General features: G+C 51.8%; 2 protein-coding genes across 4 annotated transcripts in view; one reads left to right on the top strand and one right to left on the bottom strand.

Moving 5' to 3' along the window:
• The first annotated feature begins 1,646 nt into the window (after positions 1 to 1,646).
• Positions 1,647 to 19,451, top strand: Kif7 (kinesin family member 7). Of its 3 annotated transcripts, none has more exons than XM_034484170.2 (19): positions 1,647 to 1,781; positions 3,165 to 3,516; positions 5,695 to 5,895; positions 6,229 to 6,622; positions 6,769 to 7,288; positions 8,218 to 8,334; positions 8,857 to 9,075; positions 9,818 to 9,978; positions 10,395 to 10,510; positions 10,611 to 10,763; positions 12,568 to 12,770; positions 14,513 to 14,710; positions 14,917 to 15,042; positions 15,215 to 15,391; positions 16,321 to 16,536; positions 17,135 to 17,341; positions 17,940 to 18,138; positions 18,248 to 18,394; positions 18,646 to 19,451. In XM_034484170.2, exons 2-19 carry the CDS (start codon positions 3,189 to 3,191, stop codon positions 19,005 to 19,007), a joined length of 4,044 nt encoding a protein of 1,347 aa, XP_034340061.1. In that variant the 5' UTR covers positions 1,647 to 1,781; positions 3,165 to 3,188; the 3' UTR covers positions 19,008 to 19,451. The 3 variants fall into 3 exon arrangements, with proteins under 3 accessions (XP_034340061.1, XP_034340070.1, XP_034340053.1); XM_034484179.2 differs by having other exon boundaries at positions 9,815 to 9,978; positions 15,218 to 15,391; XM_034484162.2 differs by having other exon boundaries at positions 9,815 to 9,978.
• Positions 19,344 to 21,109, bottom strand: part of Ticrr (TOPBP1 interacting checkpoint and replication regulator) — a 43,323-nt gene continuing 41,557 nt past the window's right edge. Inside the window, exon 22 of the mRNA XM_034484134.2 lies at positions 19,344 to 20,902. Coding sequence (XP_034340025.1) covers positions 20,793 to 20,902 — 110 coding nt within the window. The 3' untranslated portion in view covers positions 19,344 to 20,792. The remainder of the gene's footprint in view (positions 20,903 to 21,109) is intronic.

Raw genomic sequence — 21,109 nt, 5'->3', positions numbered from 1 at the left:
TCTGACAGAGAGCTGTCTGGGGTCCTCCTGGTGGCCCTTCATCGTATTGAAGTCAGCTGACCATCTGCTCCTCTTTGAAACGTCTAGGATATGGTTGTGGATGGCTTCTCAGTATCCATGTCATCTCCTGAGGCCCTGTAGGGCCATCACCTTGCCAGTGATTAGTTCAGGGATGAACAGACCTAACCATGTGTCATCCAGGAAGTGAAGGAAAGAACATAGGGACAGATCACTTGATCCCAAGGGCACTCCATGCCACATGAAGCTCCCGTGTTCCTCTGGGTGCTTAGTATCTGTAGATGACAGAGCATACATATGTAAGAACAGGTACTGCTACCCCTGACTCAACCTGCTGGGAACTGTTAGGCCGGAACCCCTGCTCATCCCCTGCACAAGCTGGGAAACCCTGTCTGCCCTCCTTTCCCCCCAACCCTGCCCTCACAGAGAAAATGCCAGCCTAACATGTAATGACTTCTTGGCCTCATTTCCAGCAACCCACCCAAGAGTGCCCATCCACGTGTTCAGTTTTTGACCATGTATGGACACCATCCCAGCTCCTTGCTGGCTCATCATTACTCCTCGGCTAAAGTCTATAAAAGCCCCTTGCTTTAGCCCGGATGTGTGACTTCACTGACCTCCACCTGTGAGATCGGTGAACCTAATAAACCTGCCTGTATCTACTTTTAATCTGGTATAATCTGGCCTATATCTGTGTCACAGAGGGAGAGAATATGCCTATCAGGGACGCTCCCACACACACTTATCTTACCAGTGAGACACCATATGGCCTCATTATTGGCCTCACTTCAAGCTGTGTTTCTACTGTTTGGGGCTGAGGGTTTTCTCATAGATCTGGAAGATCTGGAACTTTCTGCAACCTTTAATTATGCTGCCTCTATATCAGGCAGTCATCTGAATATATACATTAAAATTTGTTTTTCTTTAGTGGTATTTTAAGTGATAAATATGTATTCTGAGATGATGGTTATTTGTGATACCTAGGATGGAAACCAAGGCCTCCTTCATGCTAGGCCAATGACCTACTACTCTTTCAGTCTGCTTCCCAGATTTTTTAATTTTTGTGTTTGTCCAGAGGCTACAACACTTTTGTAGCCCAGGACAGTGCTGATCTCCCCCTGTGCAAGGATTGTGCAGAGTGCTGGGACTGCAGGCACGGGCTAGGATGAGTGCGTCCTAGTTTGGATTCCAGATTGGAATTAAAAATTCAACAATGCATGGTGTTTCCAGTGGGGACAATCCCTTTGAAGTCAAAGAGATGGATAACCCGCGTCACCTCTCTGGATGCCAAGTGTCCCTTGACAGTGATTCTAAAACGCAATTTCATCTCAGAAACCCTAAAATGTGGTAAAGTTAGTTTTAGAATTGAGGGAAGGTGGTTTTGTTGTTACGTTTTGTTTTTAATGAGGATCATGGCTTAACCTTGGAAGTAGAAAGAAAGAAGTGGTCTATGAGAGGGCAGATGTCTGGTGTCAATTTCGCAGACTTCTAAGACCTGAGGAGACGCTACTGGCTGCTTCTCCAGGCCCGCCCCCGAGCAGAGGCCCGCCCCTCCCCCGTAGGAGGGCCCGCCCCGCCCCGTCTGCGGACGGACTTGGAGGCGCCCTGCTTGCGCCTCCGCCCCCGAACGCCGGGGCAGGCGGAGTTGCGGGTGAAGGGAGGGATGTTTGGGGGGCGGGGGTCCCGATGACGGCATCGGAGCGCGCCGCGTCCGGGCGGCGAGCTCGGCTGATCGTCCCGGGACTGCTCTCGCACCCTGGCAGGTGGGTGTGGGTCAAGAGGGGATGGAGGGTGAGACGGGGCTCACCCGGGAAGAGACTGAGCAGCACCCCCATCCCTGTCCCTCATCTTACCCGGAGCTCCCTCACTGGGCGGGGCGGGCCAGGAGGAGCAGCCTGCGAGGGTCCACGTTTGTAATCACTTTTGCAAACTTTCCGGGAGGGGCTGTTCCCAGCGGCCGATCGCGCGGGTGGTGTTCTCAGGGCGCCTTTGAGGCTCGGAGCATTCATTGTGGGGAAGGACAAGCCGGGACCACACACAGCTCAGGAGTCTACCTGGGGATTGGAGTGCTGCCAGGCACTGTTACCTCTGTGTACCCAGGCTCCAGCACCTAACCAGAACCAAATGAATGAGCGGTTATACACGCAGAGATGCTAAACAGTAAATACTAAAACAACGAAGCGTGGCGTGAGGTACTGGGGTTGAGGAATGTGGTAAGGAAGGAGGACGCGAGATTGGGTGCGGGAGGTCATCACGAATTACTAGATAGTGGTGTACCCTGTGCTGGGTGCTGATGATGGAGTTCGAAATAGACAAAGAGGGTTCTTGCTTTCCATCGGGAGAGCGAATCTGGCTGTGGCATTTGTGTGGTCAGTGTCTGATGTGGGCAGCACAAAGGGCTGTCTGTAGTGGTGATGGGACAGAGCAGAGCCGCTTCCCTGGCTCTCTGGGGAAGGTGGGCCCAGCCCAAGTGTGGGTGGATGAAGCCCGTAACACAGAGGTTGATGACCTGAGAGGAGAGGAAAGGCATGATGTTCAGGACATGGGGGAAGGTATGATGTCTGTTCTAAGCTTCCTTTATTGTTGTTGGGGTGTAAAAAGGAGAATGTCACATCTGTGATTTTGAAAGATGCCCCAGACTACGGGGTTGAAGAGGTCAGGGAGACTGAGACTCCTGGTAGCTGGCAGAAGTTATCCCTTCAGGATGTCAGTAGCAAGACTGGTTTTGGCAACAGGATGAGGAGTGTAGCTGATAATCTTGAGAGACATTTAGGAGATAGAGCTGGCAGAATTTAGTGATAGGAACTTGGTCTTGAAGGATCTTTGGGCTTCTTTGAAGAAGATGGGCAGTTTTAGGGATGAAGAAGATGTCAAGCAGTTTTAGGGATGGGCAATGGTAGCGACTGTGAGAGCCTGGGGGGACCAGCTGGAACACAAACCCTGGGGTATCAAGTGCTGGGGCTTTTTGGGGGGAGGAAGTCGAGAAGTTTCTGTAGTTTTATGTTTTTAGTCAGTTGGCTGGGTAGATGCTCTGAACTTTGACTACCCCTCCCTCAGTCTCCCCAAAGTCTAGAGCTATGTGGTCTGGCCCTTGTAAGATGGGGCCATTCCAGACTGAAGGCAAGGACCTTTCTTTTTCTCTGCAGATCCCAAGGCTGCTCTCCTTCAGCATGGGGCTGGAGGCCCAGAGGCTGTCTGGGGCTGAGGAGGCCCCAGTGAGGGTGGCCCTTCGAGTTCGCCCATTGCTGCCCAAGGAGCTGCTGCATGGTCACCAGAGTTGCCTGCAGGTGGACCCTGAGCATGGTCGAATCACCCTGGGGCGTGACCGTCACTTTGGATTCCATGTGGTACTGGGAGAGGACACTGGGCAAGAGGCTGTCTACCAGGCTTGCGTGCAGCCCCTCCTAGAGGCTTTCTTTGAGGGCTTCAATGCCACCGTCTTTGCCTATGGTCAGACAGGCTCTGGGAAGACGTACACCATGGGGGAGGCCAGTGTGGGTGAGTGACCTTTATCATGTTCTTTTGACCACTTTGAGAGGCCTCAAGGTCTTCCTGAATTTCTGCACCCCCACCTCCACCCCAAGGAAAGGATGCTGAGGAGGGAGTGGGGATTTCCTGGGCAGAGTATCAGCACTCCGTGGACCAGCCATGTCAGCTGGCTGGGAAAGGCAGGAAGTGTGGTTTGTGGGTAAATGGCTTTCTCAAGGTGGCTTTTGGACTCATAGCAGAGGAAGAGTGGTCTTAGGATGCCACCAAGGGCTTGGACTCTGTGTTCCAATCGGAGCACTTGAGACTGGAGCCTCTGCGTCTGAGGAAGACTCTTTGGCCGGTTCAGTGCCAGGAATTGTCCCCTTTTACATAACATGAACTATTTTCTCTTAGCTACTGTTTTAGTGCATTGGGGTTGCCATAACAACGCTATGCTGGTGGATTGTAAGCAGAAATTGTTTCTGGGGCCTCCAAGGGTCAAGTTGTCAACAAAATTAAGGGCAATAGTTTCCATATAACCTTACAAGGTAGCCTTTTGTCTTTTGTGGTAGGGTCTTGCCTGAGGCTGGGCTGATATTCACTGTATAGTCCAGGTGGACCTCAAACTTTCAGTTGTTCTCTTTCAGCTTTCCCAGTGCTAGAATTATATACCTGGCTCAAGCCTTTTATTTAGCAGTAGGTGGCTTTAACTGCTCAGCAACTCTCCAGCCCCACAGAGGGGTTTTGTTTTGTTGTCTGTCTTACACTCATTTCATTCACGAGGGCTCCAACTCATGAGTTAGTCACACTGTTTCCTAATATTATCACACTGGGGAGTGAGGGTTTTAATGCATGAGTTTTGGGGAGACATACGCAGATCATAGCAATTACAGAGGCATAATTGTTGTAGAAAATTAAGAAAATGCAGGAAAGTACATGCGTACAATGGCAGGCTTGATGAGTACCTTCCTGAGGGTTCCGGTTTTGCTGTGAAGATGATTATACTTTATACTTCAAGCATGACTTTTTTTTCTTCGTCTTTTGAGACAGAATTTCTCAGTGTAGCCCTGGCTGTCCTGGAACTCACTCTGTAGACCAGGCTGGTGTCAGAGATCTGCCTGCCTCCGCCTTCTGTCCTCTGGGCTCAAAGGTGTGCGCCACCATGCCTGGTAAAACATGGCATTATTTGATATCCAGTCTTTCCCATCCTGTTTTGTTTTTTCACCAATATGCCCTGGGGCCGAGGTTGTGCGCAGCTCAGAGTGAGCTGCTGTCTCACTTAAGGCCTGGAGTTTGATACTCAACCCCCTCCCCCCCCACAGACACAAATGAACAATATTTAATTGTAAATGATAATGGTTTATGCACCACTATAGCTGGCAGCATCTGTATTTTCTGGTCATAAAATATTATTTTAGGTTGTTTTTTTGGTTTTGGTTTTGGTTTTGGTTTTTTGAGACAGGGTTTCTCTGTGTAGCCCTGGCTGTCCTGGAACTCACTCTGTAGACCAGGCTGGCCTCGAACTCAGAAATCTGCCTGCCTCTGCCTCCCAAGTGCTGGGATTAAAGGCGTGTGCCACCACCGCCCGGCTTATTTTAGTTTTTTGACTTAATATGTGGAGCCATCTACTTTGAATTGGGGGTAGTGATAAAGACCATGTATGTGATAAGGAACATTTATTTAGTCTACAGTCGTGTGTGTGTGTGTTGCTGTGTATTGAACTCAGGGCTCATATGTTAGGCAAGTGCTCTGCCATAAAGCTACAACACCTCTAGTCTTTCAGTCTTCTTATTTGATAACTTCCTGGCATTCTGTTGCAAATATATTTAAGCAAACTTCCTGTGGGATCTTAGGATAAACACTCTCTTCCTTGAAGCAAATTAAGAGTCCCATTAGATAGCTGTGCATGGTAGTGACTTACCTGTCCCAGGGAGTAATCAAGTCCAGGTATCTGATAATCCCTTGGGGATGTAGTAAGGAGGTGCATCATGGAAGCGGTTGATTAAACCATGAGAGGTTGCTTGACGGCTCTAATTCTGCCTCACTACCCTGAGCACAGCCTAGCAGAGGCTGTCTCTCCTTGGCCTCTGCCATTGTCTTCTCCACGCTACAGCCCCATTCTCAAGCTGCTGCTGCTGGTGGTGATGGGTACTTGGACCAGGTTCAGCCAGGGGCATAACAGCAGTGCACTCTGTGGTATCTCCCCAGCCTCCCTGCATGAAGATGAACAAGGTATCATCCCAAGGGCCATGGCTGAGGCCTTCAAGCTCATTGATGAGAATGACCTGCTGGACTGCCTGGTACATGTATCCTACCTGGAACTCTACAAGGAAGAGTTCCGAGATCTGCTAGAAGTGGGCACTGCCAGCCGGGACATCCAGCTTCGGGAAGATGATCGGGGAAATGTTGGTGAGAAGTCTTGGGAATCCTCTAATAACTGGGAGTGAGAGGCCTTTGGCAAGCAGAGCCTGCCTGTATACTCTGAGGGTGGGCTGGCTTAACCTGTCTAGGAGAGACACTTCCTCAAGGGAAATCCAGGCCCTGGGTGGTGGTTTCGTTTGCTGTCTCCAGCGAGTTCAGTATATGCTTCTGTATCCAGAGTGGGAAACATTAAGGTAAGTGAGGGAAAGCTGGGACTCCGGGAGCTGTAGGTGAGGAAGAGCAGGTAGGAGTCCTGGACTGGTTTTGCTTGTCTTCTGGCTGTTTGCAGGGGGCGCTGCTCACAGTCTTCTGTTTCCACAGTGCTCTGTGGGGTGAAAGAAGTGGATGTGGAAGGCCTGGACGAGGTGCTGAGCCTCCTGGAGATGGGCAACGCTGCTCGCCACACAGGCGCCACACACTTCAACCGCCTCTCCAGCCGCTCACACACAGTCTTCACTGTGACCCTGGAGCAGCGGGGAAGGGTCCCTAGCCGCTTGCCTCGACCCGCCGCTGGCCACCTGCTAGTCTCCAAATTCCACTTCGTGGACCTGGCAGGCTCCGAGAGGGTTCTGAAGACCGGCAGCACCGGAGAACGGCTCAAAGAGAGCATCCAGATTAACAGCACCCTGCTGGCGCTGGGAAATGTCATAAGCGCTCTGGGGGACCCCCAGCGCCGAGGCACCCACATCCCTTACCGTGACTCCAAGATCACCCGGTGAGCTCGCCCATCTTTCTGGGCTCAGGTGGGATCATGGAGTCCCCCACCCCCACCCCAGGGAAGGTGGCTTTGAACCTAGGCCGATGGTCCCAGGTCAGTACTCAAAAGAGTCAAGGCATTGATGCTTATCTTCGTGCTCGCAGGATCCTCAAAGACTCTCTGGGAGGGAATGCCAAGACGGTGATGATCGCCTGCGTCAGCCCCTCCTCCTCCGACTTCGATGAAACCCTCAACACCCTAAACTACGCCAGCCGTGCCCAGAACATCCGCAATCGCGCCACAGTCAACTGGCGTCCAGAGGCCGAGCGCGTCCCCGAGGAACAGGCGGCCGGTGCGCGCGGGCCGCCGCGACACCGCTCGGAGACGCGCATCATCCACCGGGGCCGGCGCGTGCCCTGCCCTGCAGTGGGCTCCGCGGCAGTCGCTGCGGGCCTGGGCGCCGAGTGCCCGCGCTGCCGGGCCCGCACCAGCGCCGCCTACAGCCTTCTGAGAGAGCTGCAGGCCGAGCCCGGACTGCCAGGCGCTGCTGCCCGCAAAGTGCGGGACTGGCTGTGCGCGGTGGAGGGCGAGCGCAGCGCTCTGAGCTCTGCCTCTGGGCCCGACAGTGGCATTGAAAGCGCTCCAGCCGAGGACCAGACGGCACAGGGGACCAGCGGGAGAAAGGTGGCCCTGGGTGGGCTCGGGGTAGGGATCAAGGGAAGAGGGTTTTAAGCCAAGCAGTCATGCTCAGGGTTCTTGTCACTTCAGTGACTAATGTCACTTCCTTAACTTTGCTTAGCCTCTGGGTCTGTTAAATAAAGATTTTGTAAGATCGGAGCAGTAATAGATGCCAAGCACACTGGCAAAGACCGAGGTGTTCTTGATAATAGTAACATTAATAAAAACATGTCGGGCATGTAGGACACACCTTTAATCCCAGCACTAGGGAGGCAGAGGCAGGTGGATCTCTGAGTTTAAGGCCAGTATGGTCTAAGGAGCGAGTTCCAGGACAGTCAGGGCTACACAGAAACCCTGTCTTGAAGAACCTAAATAAGCAAGGAAACAAACAAAAAAACAGTGATCTGTGGGAATAGTTGCCACATTCATAATTCTAAGTCGGTGAGGGTGGACACATGAGGATCATGAGTTAGTTCTAGGCTAGCCTGGGCTACAGAGTAATACCCTAACTCAAAACAAAAATAATGTCAGTGATAAGTCTTTTGTTTGTTTGTTTTTTCTTTGGTTTTTCGAGACAGGGTTTCTCTGTGTAGCCCTGGCTGTCCTGGAACTCACTCTGTAGACCAGGCTGGCCTCGAACTGAGAAATCCACCTGCCTCTGCCTCCCAAGTGCTGGGATCAAAGACATGTGCTACCACTGCCCAGCCGTGATAATTCTTATTAAAACATTATTACTGATGGCAGGAGATGGCCCATATAGCTTGCAGAAGGAACCTAAGGCTAGACGGTGCCAGGAGCACCAAGGTTGCAAAGCAGATCTTGGAGGAATTTGTGGAGTAGGACTGGGTGAGCCGGGGTCAAGGCAGAGAAAGTTAGGGTGTCACAGCACCTTGCCAGCACCACCCCTAAACCACTCCTTTTCTCTTTGCCCCTAGGGAGATGAGGGGGCCCAGCAGCTGTTGATCCTTCAGAGCCAAGTGGCCCGGCTAGAGGAGGAGAATCGAGACTTCCTGGCGGCTTTGGAGGACGCCATGGAGCAGTACAAACTGCAGGTAGGATGCCACTTGCAGACCAGGGAGGCTTTCCCCAGAATGGAAGGAAGAGTGTGAATGGAGAACTGAGCCAAGGCTGCATCTGGTGGAGGGCGTTGTAGAGATGTGTGGTGCCCAGAATGAACAGAAGCACCGTGGCGAGGGACAGAACAGTGAAGGAAGTCCTCTGACAGCTGTGCTTGGCACCTTTTGGCTGGAGCTGGCATTTGGGGGCAGCAGGCCATGTGAGAGCCTGCTGACAAGATCAGCAGTATGCCCGGCTGGTGTTGGGGGAAAGGGGCTGCACGCAGGTGTGGTGGAATGTGGTGAACATTGGGCAGGATAGGATGAGAACTTGGGAGGGAGCCAGTGTGGTGTGTGTTATTCAGACAGAAAGGACTCGGTACTCAAACGTTTCAGTTTCATCCCAGAAGGTGGGATGTCCTCAGCTTCCTTCTTCAGTTTCTTGTACTTATGCTGCTCAGCAGACACCCCCACCCTTGGCATCCGTGTCCCCATCAGCTCCTGGAATATGTCTTGTAGAGTGACCGCCTGCGGGAGCAGCAGGAAGAGATGGTGGAACTTCGGCTACGCCTAGAGCTGGCCCAGCCTGGCTGGGGAGCACCGGGGCTCCTGCAGGGCCTGCCACCGGGATCCTTTGTGCCTCGGCCTCACACAGCCCCCCTTGGGGGTGCCCACACTCACATGCTGGGCATGCTTCCCCTGACATGTCTTCCTGGAGAAGAAGTTAGCTCTGAGCAGGTGAGGAGGTTGGTGTGGCTTGGTAGGTCTGGGCAACACCGAGCACGTGCCCCTGGTTCGTGTCTCCATGGCACCAGCCGTGAGATAGAAGATTCCTATTTCAGGTGTCCCTAGAGAAAGGGCCCAAGTATGAGAGACTGTGGGGCCTCTCAAAAGTGACCAGGGCCAGGGAGTGTCTTGAGGCAGCTGGAGATTGCTTGGCGTGAGGATGTCAGCGATGACAAGGTGGCACCCTGCACACCCGAGGATGGAGCTCCTAACACACAGTCTGGGGGTGGCTCTCTGCAGACTCACTCTGTTCCGTGTCCCCAAGGCTTGCTCCCCTGCCTGTAGGTTCTGCAGCTTGGGGTCTTTTTGGACAAAGTTGAGTCCTGTGTTGCTTCAGAACTCTAGGTCATCTCAGCTGTGCGGTTGCCAAGGGCTTGGGTTGGGTGGGAGTGTGTCATGTACCCATCAGTGCTGGCAGGGTGTCAATGGTGAGAAAGGACTTGGGTACTAGAAAGGGCAGGTTGTCACCCAGGGAGAACCAGATGTCAGGAGATCACATCCTTCCCTGAGGGCTGAGGGTGAGAATACTTCCCAGTGTGTCCCTTGACAGAGCTTGAGGGCGGAGATAGGGTGGAGGAAGTTGAGGAGAGGATGGTGTGCAGGGCAGGACACACTTCAGCAGCAGCCTCGGGAAATGGCTCAGAGGATGCCTTGCGAACATTCTCATCGTGAGCCCTTAATGCTCTCTTAGCAGGTGACAAATGGCAAGGAAGTCAAAGCAGAGATGTTGGCCCAGGTGGACAAGCTGGGAAGTGGCTCTTCCACTGCCTCAGAGGAGGAAGGGGAGGAGGAGGAGGAAGAGGAGGAAGAAGAAGAGGAAGAGGAGCCACCCAGGCGGACCTTATACCTGCGCAGGTGAGGGATAATCAATATGTTGGACTCAGAGGGCCAGCTCTGGGTTGCTCTAGACTGTAGGAGACTCCTGGTCATTCTCTCAGCAGTCGTATGGAGGCCTCTCATAGCTCAAGATGCTCTTGCCTGTCTCTCACTCACCACCCCTGGGAGGTCTGTGAGCTCTGGGTGGGGAGGTTTCAGTGGGGTGGGTGTGATAGGAAGGGCCCAGACTTCCTTCCTGGTGCTTGGTTTCCAAGATGGCCCAAGGTACCTGCGCTTCTTGTCATCTTCTAAGCTCTGCCCCATCTCTAGCTTGGGTAACATTGATCCTGGGGTTGGAGGGTCTCAAGGCCTCTCCTCTTCCCTCCAAGCCTAAGAGGTGGCTAGGCTAGGTCAGGGGCTGGGGAGTGGTACTGACTCCTGCTTCTGCCTTCTAGAAATGGAATCAGCAGCTGGAGTCAGAGGGCAGGGGTGCGTCCAGGGAGCCCACCTGACAGGAAGGGCCCAGAGGTCTGCCCAGAAGAGCCAGCTGCTGCCATCCCAGCACCACAAGGTAAGCTTGGTTGGGAGCACCCAGGGAACCCCTCTACGCCACTCCTCTGCCTCCTCCATGCTCAGTCAGGGTGCTGATCCTGACAATCTGCATGTTGTAGCAATTGGTGGTGGCAAGGTCCCGGTTCAGACCCGCCAGGCCCCAGCTGCCATGGCCTCTGAGTGGCGACTGGCCCAGGCCCAGCAAAAGATCCGGGAACTGGCCATCAACATCCGCATGAAGGAGGAGCTCATTGGTGAGCTGGTCCGTACAGGTCAGTGGGGGCATTGGGGTGGGTTCCTCCTCAGGATGGTCTCCTGCTCAGCCTTCTTCCTATGCTGCTTTGGAGAAGGTTCACAGTGCACTGCTCTGCAGCGCAGGCCTCTCAGGGTCTAGCCTCTTCTACTCTCTGTGTTCTCTTGTCTGAGGGAATAGTACTTGTACCCATTCATAGGATGGCTGCGAAGGTGAAAGGAGTGAATTCTGGTGGTGTGCTTTGAATATTCCTCAGTCAACAGTTTCTTACCTACTGACTCTGTTACATTGGAGGTATTGTGTTGGGGACTAGTAACACTCAGTCCTAGTCACGGTGTACGTGAGAAAGCAATTTTCCCAAATTGTGCACATCTGATACTGGTGATTGGCCATCTGATAGCTTTTCCAAAAACATTTAAAAAATACATTCTCTCTCTGTTTCTCTCTGTCACTCAGTCTGTCTCTATCTCTCTCTGTCTCTCTGTCTCTCTGTCTCTCTCTGTGTTGCCGTGTAGAGATCAGAGGGTAACTTACAGTCAGTTTTCTCTACCATCGCCCTGGGGATGGAACTTAGGTCACTAGGCTTGGCCACAGGTGCCTTTATTCACTGAGCCATCATGCCTGCCTGTTTGCATGTCTTTAATAGTTGTGAATTTATTACTAACTCATTTTTTCAGACTTTGAAGTAGGTTAAAGGGAAAGACTAGTACAGAGGTCACCAACCATACTTAGCGTCACTGAGAGTGTCTACCTTGATTGATCTCTGCCCATTTTTCTTCGCTGCTATATTTTGAAGCAAATCCCAGCTATCATATCCTTTCACTTGTAATGACATCTCAAAAGCAAACAAATGGACCTTTTCCTGCTACCTACCATGCCTTGCCCTTGGTGTCTTCTTGATTTGTTTATTTGAGATGGTTTCATGTAGCCCAGGCTGGCCTTAAAGGTGCTGTGTAGCCAACACTGGCCTCAAACTCCTGTTCCTCCTGCCTCTACTTCCCAAGTACTGGGATTGCAGGCACACATACTGGCTTGTTCTAGTTTGATAAGTGCTGGGGGTGAAACTGCAGACTCTCCTCCTGTACTCTTAGTACCCAGGGGTTAGGTACTGTCCCTTGATGACCCTGTCTCCCTTGGTCAGCAGCCAGGCAGCCACCTCTCTTTATTCCTGCTGTGTTGAAAGCTACGCTGATTCCAGTATACCTATGACACCAGCCTCAATAGAGGCTAGGAATGATTGCCACCAGCAATTCCAGACCCGCGATCCTGTTTAGCCTCTTTGGCTTTGTTTAGCCTTCCATACCTGGGCACACTTGGTTGGTTTCATAGGCCTTCAAGGGGTCTCCCTTTTCTCAGCTCTTAAGTCTTTCTGCCAGGATTTGTCTGGTGTCTGTCTTCTCCCTCTGCCCTTTGTATATTCTTGCAGATTGAAGCTAGTAATATATGCAGATTCAGTGCACATACTGATTTTTGTCATGTGCAAGGTAAAGATAAAATTTGATAATTGGGATCACTCTTGTGGGTAAAGCTCATTTAAAAAGAGGGGAAAGGGGCTGGGAGTCATGGTGCATGTATCCCAGAACTCAGGAGTGGAGGCAGGGGGATCTCTGAGTTCAAGGCCAGTCTGGTCTACCATGAGTTCTGGCTAGCAGGATGGGCTGGGGGGTGACTGAGTGGATTTAAGATGATGGTGTGAGGCTTGATGCACCCCATGCAGTGTTCCGGACTGATAGGGCCTGGGAAACAGAACTCCAAGGGGAGGGACAGTGGCCTTCATCTGGGAGGAGGTCTGCCTGTGCCACTGTGGCTCCACTTTCTTCCAGGGAAGGCGGCCCAGGCCCTGAACCGCCAGCACAGCCAGCGCATCCGGGAGCTGGAGCAGGAGGCTGAGCGTGTACGGGCGGAGTTGTGTGAAGGGCAGAGGCAGCTTCGTGAGCTGGAGGGGAGGGAGCCCCAGGATGCCAGCGAGAGGTCCAGGCTTCAGGAATTCCGTAAGAGAGTGGCTGCAGCCCAAAACCAGGTGCAGGTCAGTGTTGGGGTTCCCAGCTGGGGTCTCTGGGAACAGAATTGTGGGTCCAGAATCACTGGTGGCAGTCATTCTTCCTAACCTCTACCTAGGCTGGCTTCATAGGGATGCTAGAATCAGTTTAGCTTTCAACACAGCAGGAATAGAGGTGACTGCTGCCTGCTGACCAAAGGAGGGCGGACACCTAAAGAAAATCTCCTTCAGCTCATAGCATGTCCACTCCACACACATCCACAGTCCCAGGTGCTCTTCGCTTACCTTCCATCCCACCCCTCTCTCCTATTTGACAGTGTAGCTGTCCACCTGACCCTCAGCTTGCTTTCTTTTTGGTTCTGGGAGAAACACTGAACATGGTCCCCAAGGCCCGGTTTAGCCTTCTAAACAGATGAGAGCTCATGTGCCTGTGCGCCCACCTTCTATCCCCTCGAGCAGTTCGTATTATTCTGCTTGTGCTGCAAGAGGAGGGTTCCCCTGGAGGGAGGGGCTCCGCACCACAGGGCTTCCGCCTCTCACAGGGGAGGCTGGAAAGGCAGGCTCACGATGGCCACAGGTCTGGCTTTTCCTGAGGCCTCCTGAGGCTGTGGATGCTGTCTTCTCTCTGTGTGTCTGCCTTTCCTGTGCACCTGCATTCTTGGTGTTTACAGGATGCCTATACTAGGTCAGGGTCACCATCAAGGACCTCACAGCTGCTTAAAGGCATCTTTAAAGGCTCATCTCTAAATGAAGTCACATTTGGGTGCAGGGTTAGGAGTGTTTGGGAAGACAGTTCTGCCCGTAGCCCTGTCCATCCTGGGTTTTACCTCAGATGACCCCAGCCACCTCTGCACCAGCCCACCTGCCCTTCCAGCCACGTTCCTCTTTCCTTCCTCAGTTCTAGTCAGAGAGATGACCTGGTAGAATGGTTGAGAATATGGGCTGTACAACCTGACTAGAAAACCCATTTTTTTCCTTAAGACATTTATTTTTATGTGTATGAGTGTTTTGCCTGAATACATGTGTGATTGTACCTATAGAAGCCAGAAGAGGGCATTGGATCCTCTGGAACTGGAGTTATTAACAGTTGTGAACCCAGGGAGGTGCTGGGAACTCAACCCAGGTCCTCTGCAAAGAGCAGCAAGTGCTTTTAACCACTGAGCCATCTCCCCAGCCTCTGGCTGTGGGTTCTTAATCAACCCGCCTAGCCTCTCTGTGCCTGTTTCCTAATCTGTAAGGTGAGAATAATAGCAGTCATTACACTTTTCATTATACTTTCCTTATTTTGTGTATGTGTGTCTGTGTGTAAGGGTGCCACAGTGTGTGTGTGTGTGTGTGTGTGTGTGTGTCTGTGTGTAAGGGTGCCATAGTGTGTGTGTGTGTAGGTCAGAGGATACCTTTTGGAGTTGGTTCTCTCCTTCTACCACTTGAGTCCCAGGGATCAAACTTAAGTCAGTCATTAGACTTGGGAGCAAACACCGTTACACACGGAAGCATTTGCCAGCCCAGTAGGCAGACTGTTTCATGGGTTTGTTAGATCATTTACTATATAAAGAACATGTAGCATAATTCCCCCATGAATAGTAAGTGTTGTGTAGCTACTGTTGTTGGTATTCTGTTGTCATTAGCCTATATCCACCTACCCTCTCCCCTTTGTGTCCCTCTGTTCACCCATCTGTTGGCCCTACCTACCCTTGATACGTGCCAAGTACTCTGCCAGGCTCCTGTAACCCCTGTGCATAGCCCTATGGCTGCTGTGTGGATCCTAGGTGCTGAAGGAGAAGAAGCAGGCAACAGAGCGGCTGGTGTCACTGTCAGCTCAAAGTGAGACTCGGCTACAGGAGCTGGAGAGGAATGTGCAGCTCATGCGGCGACAGCAGGGGCAGCTGCAGAGGCGGCTCCGTGAGGAGACAGAGCAGAAGCGGCGCCTAGAGCTGGAGATGACCAAGCGGCAGCATCGCGTCAAGGTCAGGCTCTGGCTGACCTGGTGAGGGGTCTGTCTTGTCCCCACTGCTCATAGCTCCATGATCTTAACAGGTTACTGTAAGTTCTCTGAGAGTAGTTTATCTTCTCACTATCAAGAACTTAGAGGAAACTGGAGGCTATGGGCATATGGAGGCTATGGCCTTGTTCCCCAGGCTTTCTCCCCACCTCACCGGGCCTCCTCCCTCAGGAGCTGGAGCTAAAGCATGAACAACAGCAAAAGATCCTGAAAATCAAGACAGAAGAGATCGCAGCCTTCCAGAGAAAGAGGCGCAGTGGCAGCAATGGCTCTGTGGTGAGCCTGGAGCAGCAGCAGGTACAGCTAGGCTGAGCCCGTGTCCCAGTGAGTTTGGCGGCTGGGTGACCTAGTCGTTGCCAAGGTCCACTGAGGATTTTCTGGGGGAATCTGCTGCTCTCCTTGGGACCTTGGGTAGTGGCACCAGCTAGAAACAGGTACTGAGGTCCCTGCCTTCTCCACTGTCCCTCAGAAGATTGAGGAGCAGAAGAAGTGGCTGGACCAGGAGATGGAAAAGGTGCTGCAGCAGCGGCGGGCGCTGGAGGAGTTGGGAGAGGAGCTCCGCAAGCGGGAGGTCATTCTGGCCAAGAAGGAGGCCCTGATGCAGGAGAAGACGGGACTTGAGAGCAAGCGCCTAAGGTCCAGCCAGGTGAGCACCCATCAGAAGGTTCCTGGCCAAGCAAGGCCCTGCAGGGCGGGGTGTAGATAGGGGAGGTTTTGAAGTGATGTTCTTGTCAGGTAAGGCAGGAAGCTCTGCCCTTTGGGCTGTATCCTGAGGATTTCCAAGCACTCCACGGCTGTTTGTGATACAAGAATGTATGGGGCATGGGCACTCATCCCACAGTCCATTTCACGTTTTGCCAACACTACACTGGGGCTCACAGAAGCAAAATGAGGAACGTGTGTAGTAAGTGGTATGGCCAACTAGATTCCCTTTGGAGGAGGTAGGCTGTGTGTCCATCTGCACCTGGCATGGCACCTCCTCTTTTCATAGGAAGGCCAGCTACTGAGCCACTTCATTCTTTCAGATGGGGTTAGAATGTGGCCAAGAGGCTCCGTGGGGATATGTCACACCCAAACCCAGGGCAGTTCTAATCCAGGTGCTCGAGCCAGTTTTCTGAAGGGTTGTGGACACTCAGACCGGGATCCCTGTCACTGCCATCATGGAGCACGAGAGTTCCGAGTCACTAGGTCACCTAGAATATCCCTTGGACACAGGAACCCTTGTTTTCTTCCACATCGGCCTCTAGAAAGGGCCAGACTTTCCCATAATCCAATTACTCTCCAGCCAAGTCTTCATATTGATAGCGTAGCACACACCAGCTGTCTTCTTCCCATCATCCCTTCTTAACGTTAGAGCCTTCCTCTCTGCTTGCACGATCCTCCTCCTCTGGGCTATCTCCTTCATAGATGTTTTGGTCCTTTAAAGGGCCCTGATCCCTGAACAAGCTTCTGGGCTACATGTAGGCAAGGGAAAGACCCTCATTTTCCTTACATCCAGTGAGCAGTGTAGACCGTTTCTGTGTCCTCTCTGAGGACAGTACCTACTCCTCTGACACACTGGCCATGCTGCCCCAGGCCCTAAATGAAGACATTGTGCGCGTGTCCAGCCGTCTGGAACACCTGGAGAAGGAGCTCTCCGAGAAGAGTGGTCAGCTCCGGCAAGGCAGCGCCCAGAACCAGCAGCAGATCAGAGGGGAGATAGACACCCTGCGCCAGGAGAAGGACTCACTGTTGAAGCAACGCCTGGAGATTGATAGCAAGCTGAGGCAGGGAAGCCTGCTGTCACCTGAGGTAGGCCCACTGGGGGCTACCGGCTCTGTCCTCATGCTTCAGCTCTCTGACCCACCCCTCATCCACCTGTCTTGCTCCCCCCCCGTCCCTTGCCCTGGATCTCCGTCAGTGCTGGCCTTGCTACTTTAGGACTCAGTGCCCTATGGGTGTTAAGCCTTGCAAGAGAGGAGTGGGATTGTCCCTTTGGCCCCAATGATGCATGTGGGACTGTGTGGTCTTCTCAGCTCTCTTCCAGTGGAACTAGACACCCAGCTGTATATGAAGCGTTCTTCCTCTGAACAGAAAGCCTTCACTGCAGAAACTTAACCCTGGTTGTCTGGGATCTTAGGCAGGCTCAGCTCAGCTTTCTGGAGCTCCCCAAGCTTACCCTGAAATGGATAAGCACCTGAGATCATAGCCTTGCAGCACTGTCTTTCCTACTGCAGAGTATCCCTGTTGTTGCTGCAGTAAGGAGCACTTTTGATATGTCAAGACATTCTCAGGCTGAGGGGACACTAGAGACTCAGTTGTATATGTCCGTTGGTTGTAGTGTATCTGCCCAGGACTCTGTGGTTCAGGAAGTCTGATACCCCTCCTCCATGAGAGCCTGTTCTTACAGGAAGAGAGGACACTGTTCCAGCTGGATGAAGCTATCGAGGCCCTGGACGCTGCCATCGAGTACAAGAATGAGGCCATCACATGCCGCCAGCGGGTGCTGCGGGCTTCGGCTTCCCTGCTGTCCCAGTGTGAGATGAATCTCATGGCCAAGCTCAGCTACCTTTCCTCCTCAGAGACCAGAGCCCTGCTGTGCAAGTATTTTGACAAGGTAAATTACCAGCAGACTCCTTGTCTTCACTTCCTGTAGCTCGCTGGAAGGTCTGCTAGCATCTCCAAGAAGTGTGTCCCTTTGTCCCAGACCAGGGTCAGCTCTACCTTCCAGTCTTTTTAAAGCCATCTAGGGGAAAATAAGACTTAGTTTTCCCCAACTTATGGTCTGAAGGCCCTCACTTACATTAATGGGATTTCAAGAGGGGATGGTTTTGCACCTTGGGACATGTCTGGAGGTAATTTTGTTTGCCAAGGTGGTAGAGGTAGTGGCCAGGGATGTTGCCAAATGTTGTATAATAGACAGGTCCCACAACCAGGAATCACCCAGTGCCAAATGCCTTATTCTTTGGTTGAGAAATCCTGGTCTGGGTGTTCTAGGTTCAGTGTCTAGCAGCTCAGTACTCTATGGTAGGAAAGGGTTTGTGCTAAGTTCTACCTGGAGAACCAGCTGATGTTGGGACCCCACTGTCTAGACCCTGTGTCAGAGGCAGGAAAGAGCTGGTGTGATTTCCTTGCCACCATGTTTACCAACTGGCTAAGGATTACCTAGGGAAAGACACTGATGTGGTAGCTGAGCCTGGCTGATCCTGGGACAGGTGGTGACACTCCGAGAGGAGCAACACCAGCAACAGATTGCCTTCTCGGAGCTGGAGATGCAGCTGGAGGAGCAGCAGCGGCTGGTGTACTGGCTGGAGGTGGCCCTGGAGCGGCAGCGCCTGGAGATGGACCGCCAGCTGACCCTGCAGCAAAAGGAGCACGAGCAGAATGTGCAGCTGCTCCTTCAGCAGGGTCGAGGTGAGGGCTGGGGGTGCTGGCTGCTCTGCCCATAACCATGGCCGCCCCAAGCCCAAGGTGCTATCTCCCTTGCCCACAGCCCCTCACTAATTCTGTTTTTCCACACTAGACCACCTTGGTGAGGGGTTAGCAGATAGCAAGAGGCAATATGAAGTCCGGATTCAAGCTCTGGAGAAGGAACTAGGCCGACACATGTGGATTAACCAGGAGCTGAAGCAAAAGCTCAGTGCAGGAAGCACCACAGGCCAGAGCCGGGGTAAACACTGATGTCCAATTTGGGTCTACACTACTGGGAAGTCAGAGGAACATGGCCTCAAAGTCCTACTTAGCCAAAGATGGTCTTGAGTTCCTGGTTCTGGGCTTACAGGCCTGCGCTGCCACTCCCAGATGCCTCATGTGTGCTTCTACTGGCTTGTTTCAAGTTGCTTATTGTTCAGGGGCTTTGGGAAACTGGGTTTGGGGGACACCTGTCTCCCTGTATGTCTGACAAAGATGCTGTTGTGGCAGGTTGTGAGAGAAGAAGCCTCTGCCTGGAAAATAGACAAGGCTTTGGAAATGAAGATGGGCTCCACCCGGCAGTTCCTGAACCTCTCTGGCAGTCTTCTCTGGAGGGGGTGCCCCGTGTGTGGGATGAGTCCCGGGACTTGGTCCATGCCCCACTACCCCTGACATGGAAACGCTCAAGCTTATGCAGTGAGCAGGGCTCCTCTGAGGAGCCTAGAGCCCGGGAAACTGAACCCCCAGTAGGGCGGGTGCTACCCATGGGTGAAGTGGGCCTCTCCTGGAACTTTGGACCCTTGCCTAAACCTCGATGGGAACCCCGAAGAACCAGTCCAGGGATGATCGACGTCAGGAAAAACCCCTTGTAGGCCTTGGTCAGACCCTGCTGCAGATTCCAGTCCTGCTAAGAGGAGAGACTGCCTGTTTTGCTTCTATGAAGGACAGTCCTTACCTCACACCAGAGTCTCATCTTTATATCAACTGGAGTCAGCAAATTTGGGCCACACCCAAAAGAACTGGATTTTCCCCATTATGATACTTAGCAGCCTCTTTTTTTTATTATATGCAAATTCCTTCAACCCACTTCCTTTAAGCTGTAGTACCTGACTGCTACCTTTTCATTTGTGGGACAGTTTTGGCTTTAAGCCTATGTCCAGAGTTTTGGAAATAATCCAAGGCTTGTCACAAAACGAATGGTACCAGGGTTACAGCTTCAGTGGTCTTATACAGATGGGAGAAATGGGAAAGTTATTAGCATTTTTAGAGTTTTAAAAAATATCATTTAATAATAAACAGGAATAATCTTATTATGACTTACATCTTAAGTGTGTCCCCCGAGGATTCCTGAAGAGGCAGTGGAGCCTATCAGAGTTGGGGTCTGGTGGAGGTTAGGTTATTAGAGAGCATCCTTGAAGAGTATATTAGAGTCCTGCCCCTCCTCTCTACTGCCCGGCTGCCCCACTGCCTGTGACAGGCTCCCACTCAAGACAAATAACTATAAACTTAGAGCCAACTTGAAGCCCTTTCTTCTCTACTCATCAGTGTTCCTGGGAATCGAACCCATGCAAGCACTCCAGGGCTACCTTTTCTAATTGTCTACCTCAAAGTGAACAAATCTCTGAAAGGAGAAATGGGAGTTTTCTCTTGGAATCTGACAACAGAAAGAGCCCTGGGACCACAACAGGGTTGAGTCTTCTGGGGAGGCTGAGAAGGTACCAAATCAGCCCTCACTGCAGATGAGGCTCCTGCCAACACTTCATAGCAAGTTGGTTTAGTTGATTATAGGGCAACACAGGTGTCAAGCACACAACAGGCTAAGACTGTTATGAGGTGGCTGGCTCTAAGGGTAGACCCTGCAATATGATTGTTCTGGATCATGGCCAGTTACTCCCAGGCAAAAATGCCAAATGCTAAGTTGCCAGGATGACTTTATTGTTCCCTCACTTCTTGCTGTAATCTTTCACTTATGGGTCTTACTTTATGAAGTACCACTTGTGTCGAAGAACTCAAGGCTTGGCAAACACCTCAAAAGACTATGTCAAGTGTTCCTTTTTCCATTTCACAGTGTGGCAGAGGTCTTCTGAATCACCAAGGCCTGGAATGGGATCTTTGATTGGGTCAGACTCCTAGGCTGTTTATAGTACCAGCTGCCCACCAGATTTTCAACCTTCCCCAAAAAGGGTCAGGGCCTGGCCTCATATGAAGATCATGAGAGGGATTTTCAGACCATGAGGCATTCCAGTGGTAATCTGAACAATGACTATGGGAAAAAGTCTTTAATGTTTTTTGTTGTCTTTGAGACAGGGTCTCATATAGCCCAGGTTGTCCTTATACATGCTATGTAGTCAGAATCTTCTGATGCTTCCATCTCCCACGTGCTAGGACTACAGGTTTACTACCATACCCTGCAGAGTCTCTAATTTCTTTAGTCCACAGGGACCTAGCTGCTGTCATCTTTACTTGTGAACTTTCTCAATCCCATGAAGTCCTGGCCATTCTTGTTCTGGGCACATTGCTGGATGGATGGTATGAGTCTGGCATTGTTACTATACCCAGAGAAAGCCGCTCTAAAGTACATCTCCAGAATGCAAAGGATCTGGCCAGGCTCACAGCATTCCTCATTTTGAGTCCTCCAGCACGATGCTCTACCAGGGTTAGCTAATAAGCTTCTTCCTAGTGTAAGTCCTGAAAGGCCGTTTCCGGGAGAAGCTTTGTCTGAAAGGAGACTCTTCAGTAGTAGGGGAAAACACATCCACATCCTCATCTAGGAAAAAGTAGAATCAGTGAGACCTGAATAAAAGACAGCATGATCACAGAGGGTCACACAAAAGTGGACTCTGTCACCTCCACTTGTTATAAGACCTTCCACTCTTAAGAATTATGTGCTGGCAATGACAAGCAACTGAAAATGCAAAGTACTTGCATGTGTGTTCACACTGAAGGCTTTCTTTTGTGTCTCAGACAAGTAGGG

This window comes from Arvicanthis niloticus, chromosome 1, assembly GCF_011762505.2.
Source record: "Arvicanthis niloticus isolate mArvNil1 chromosome 1, mArvNil1.pat.X, whole genome shotgun sequence".
Lineage (NCBI taxonomy): Eukaryota > Metazoa > Chordata > Mammalia > Rodentia > Muridae > Arvicanthis > Arvicanthis niloticus.
This window is presented reverse-complemented; position numbering and strand designations above follow the sequence as displayed.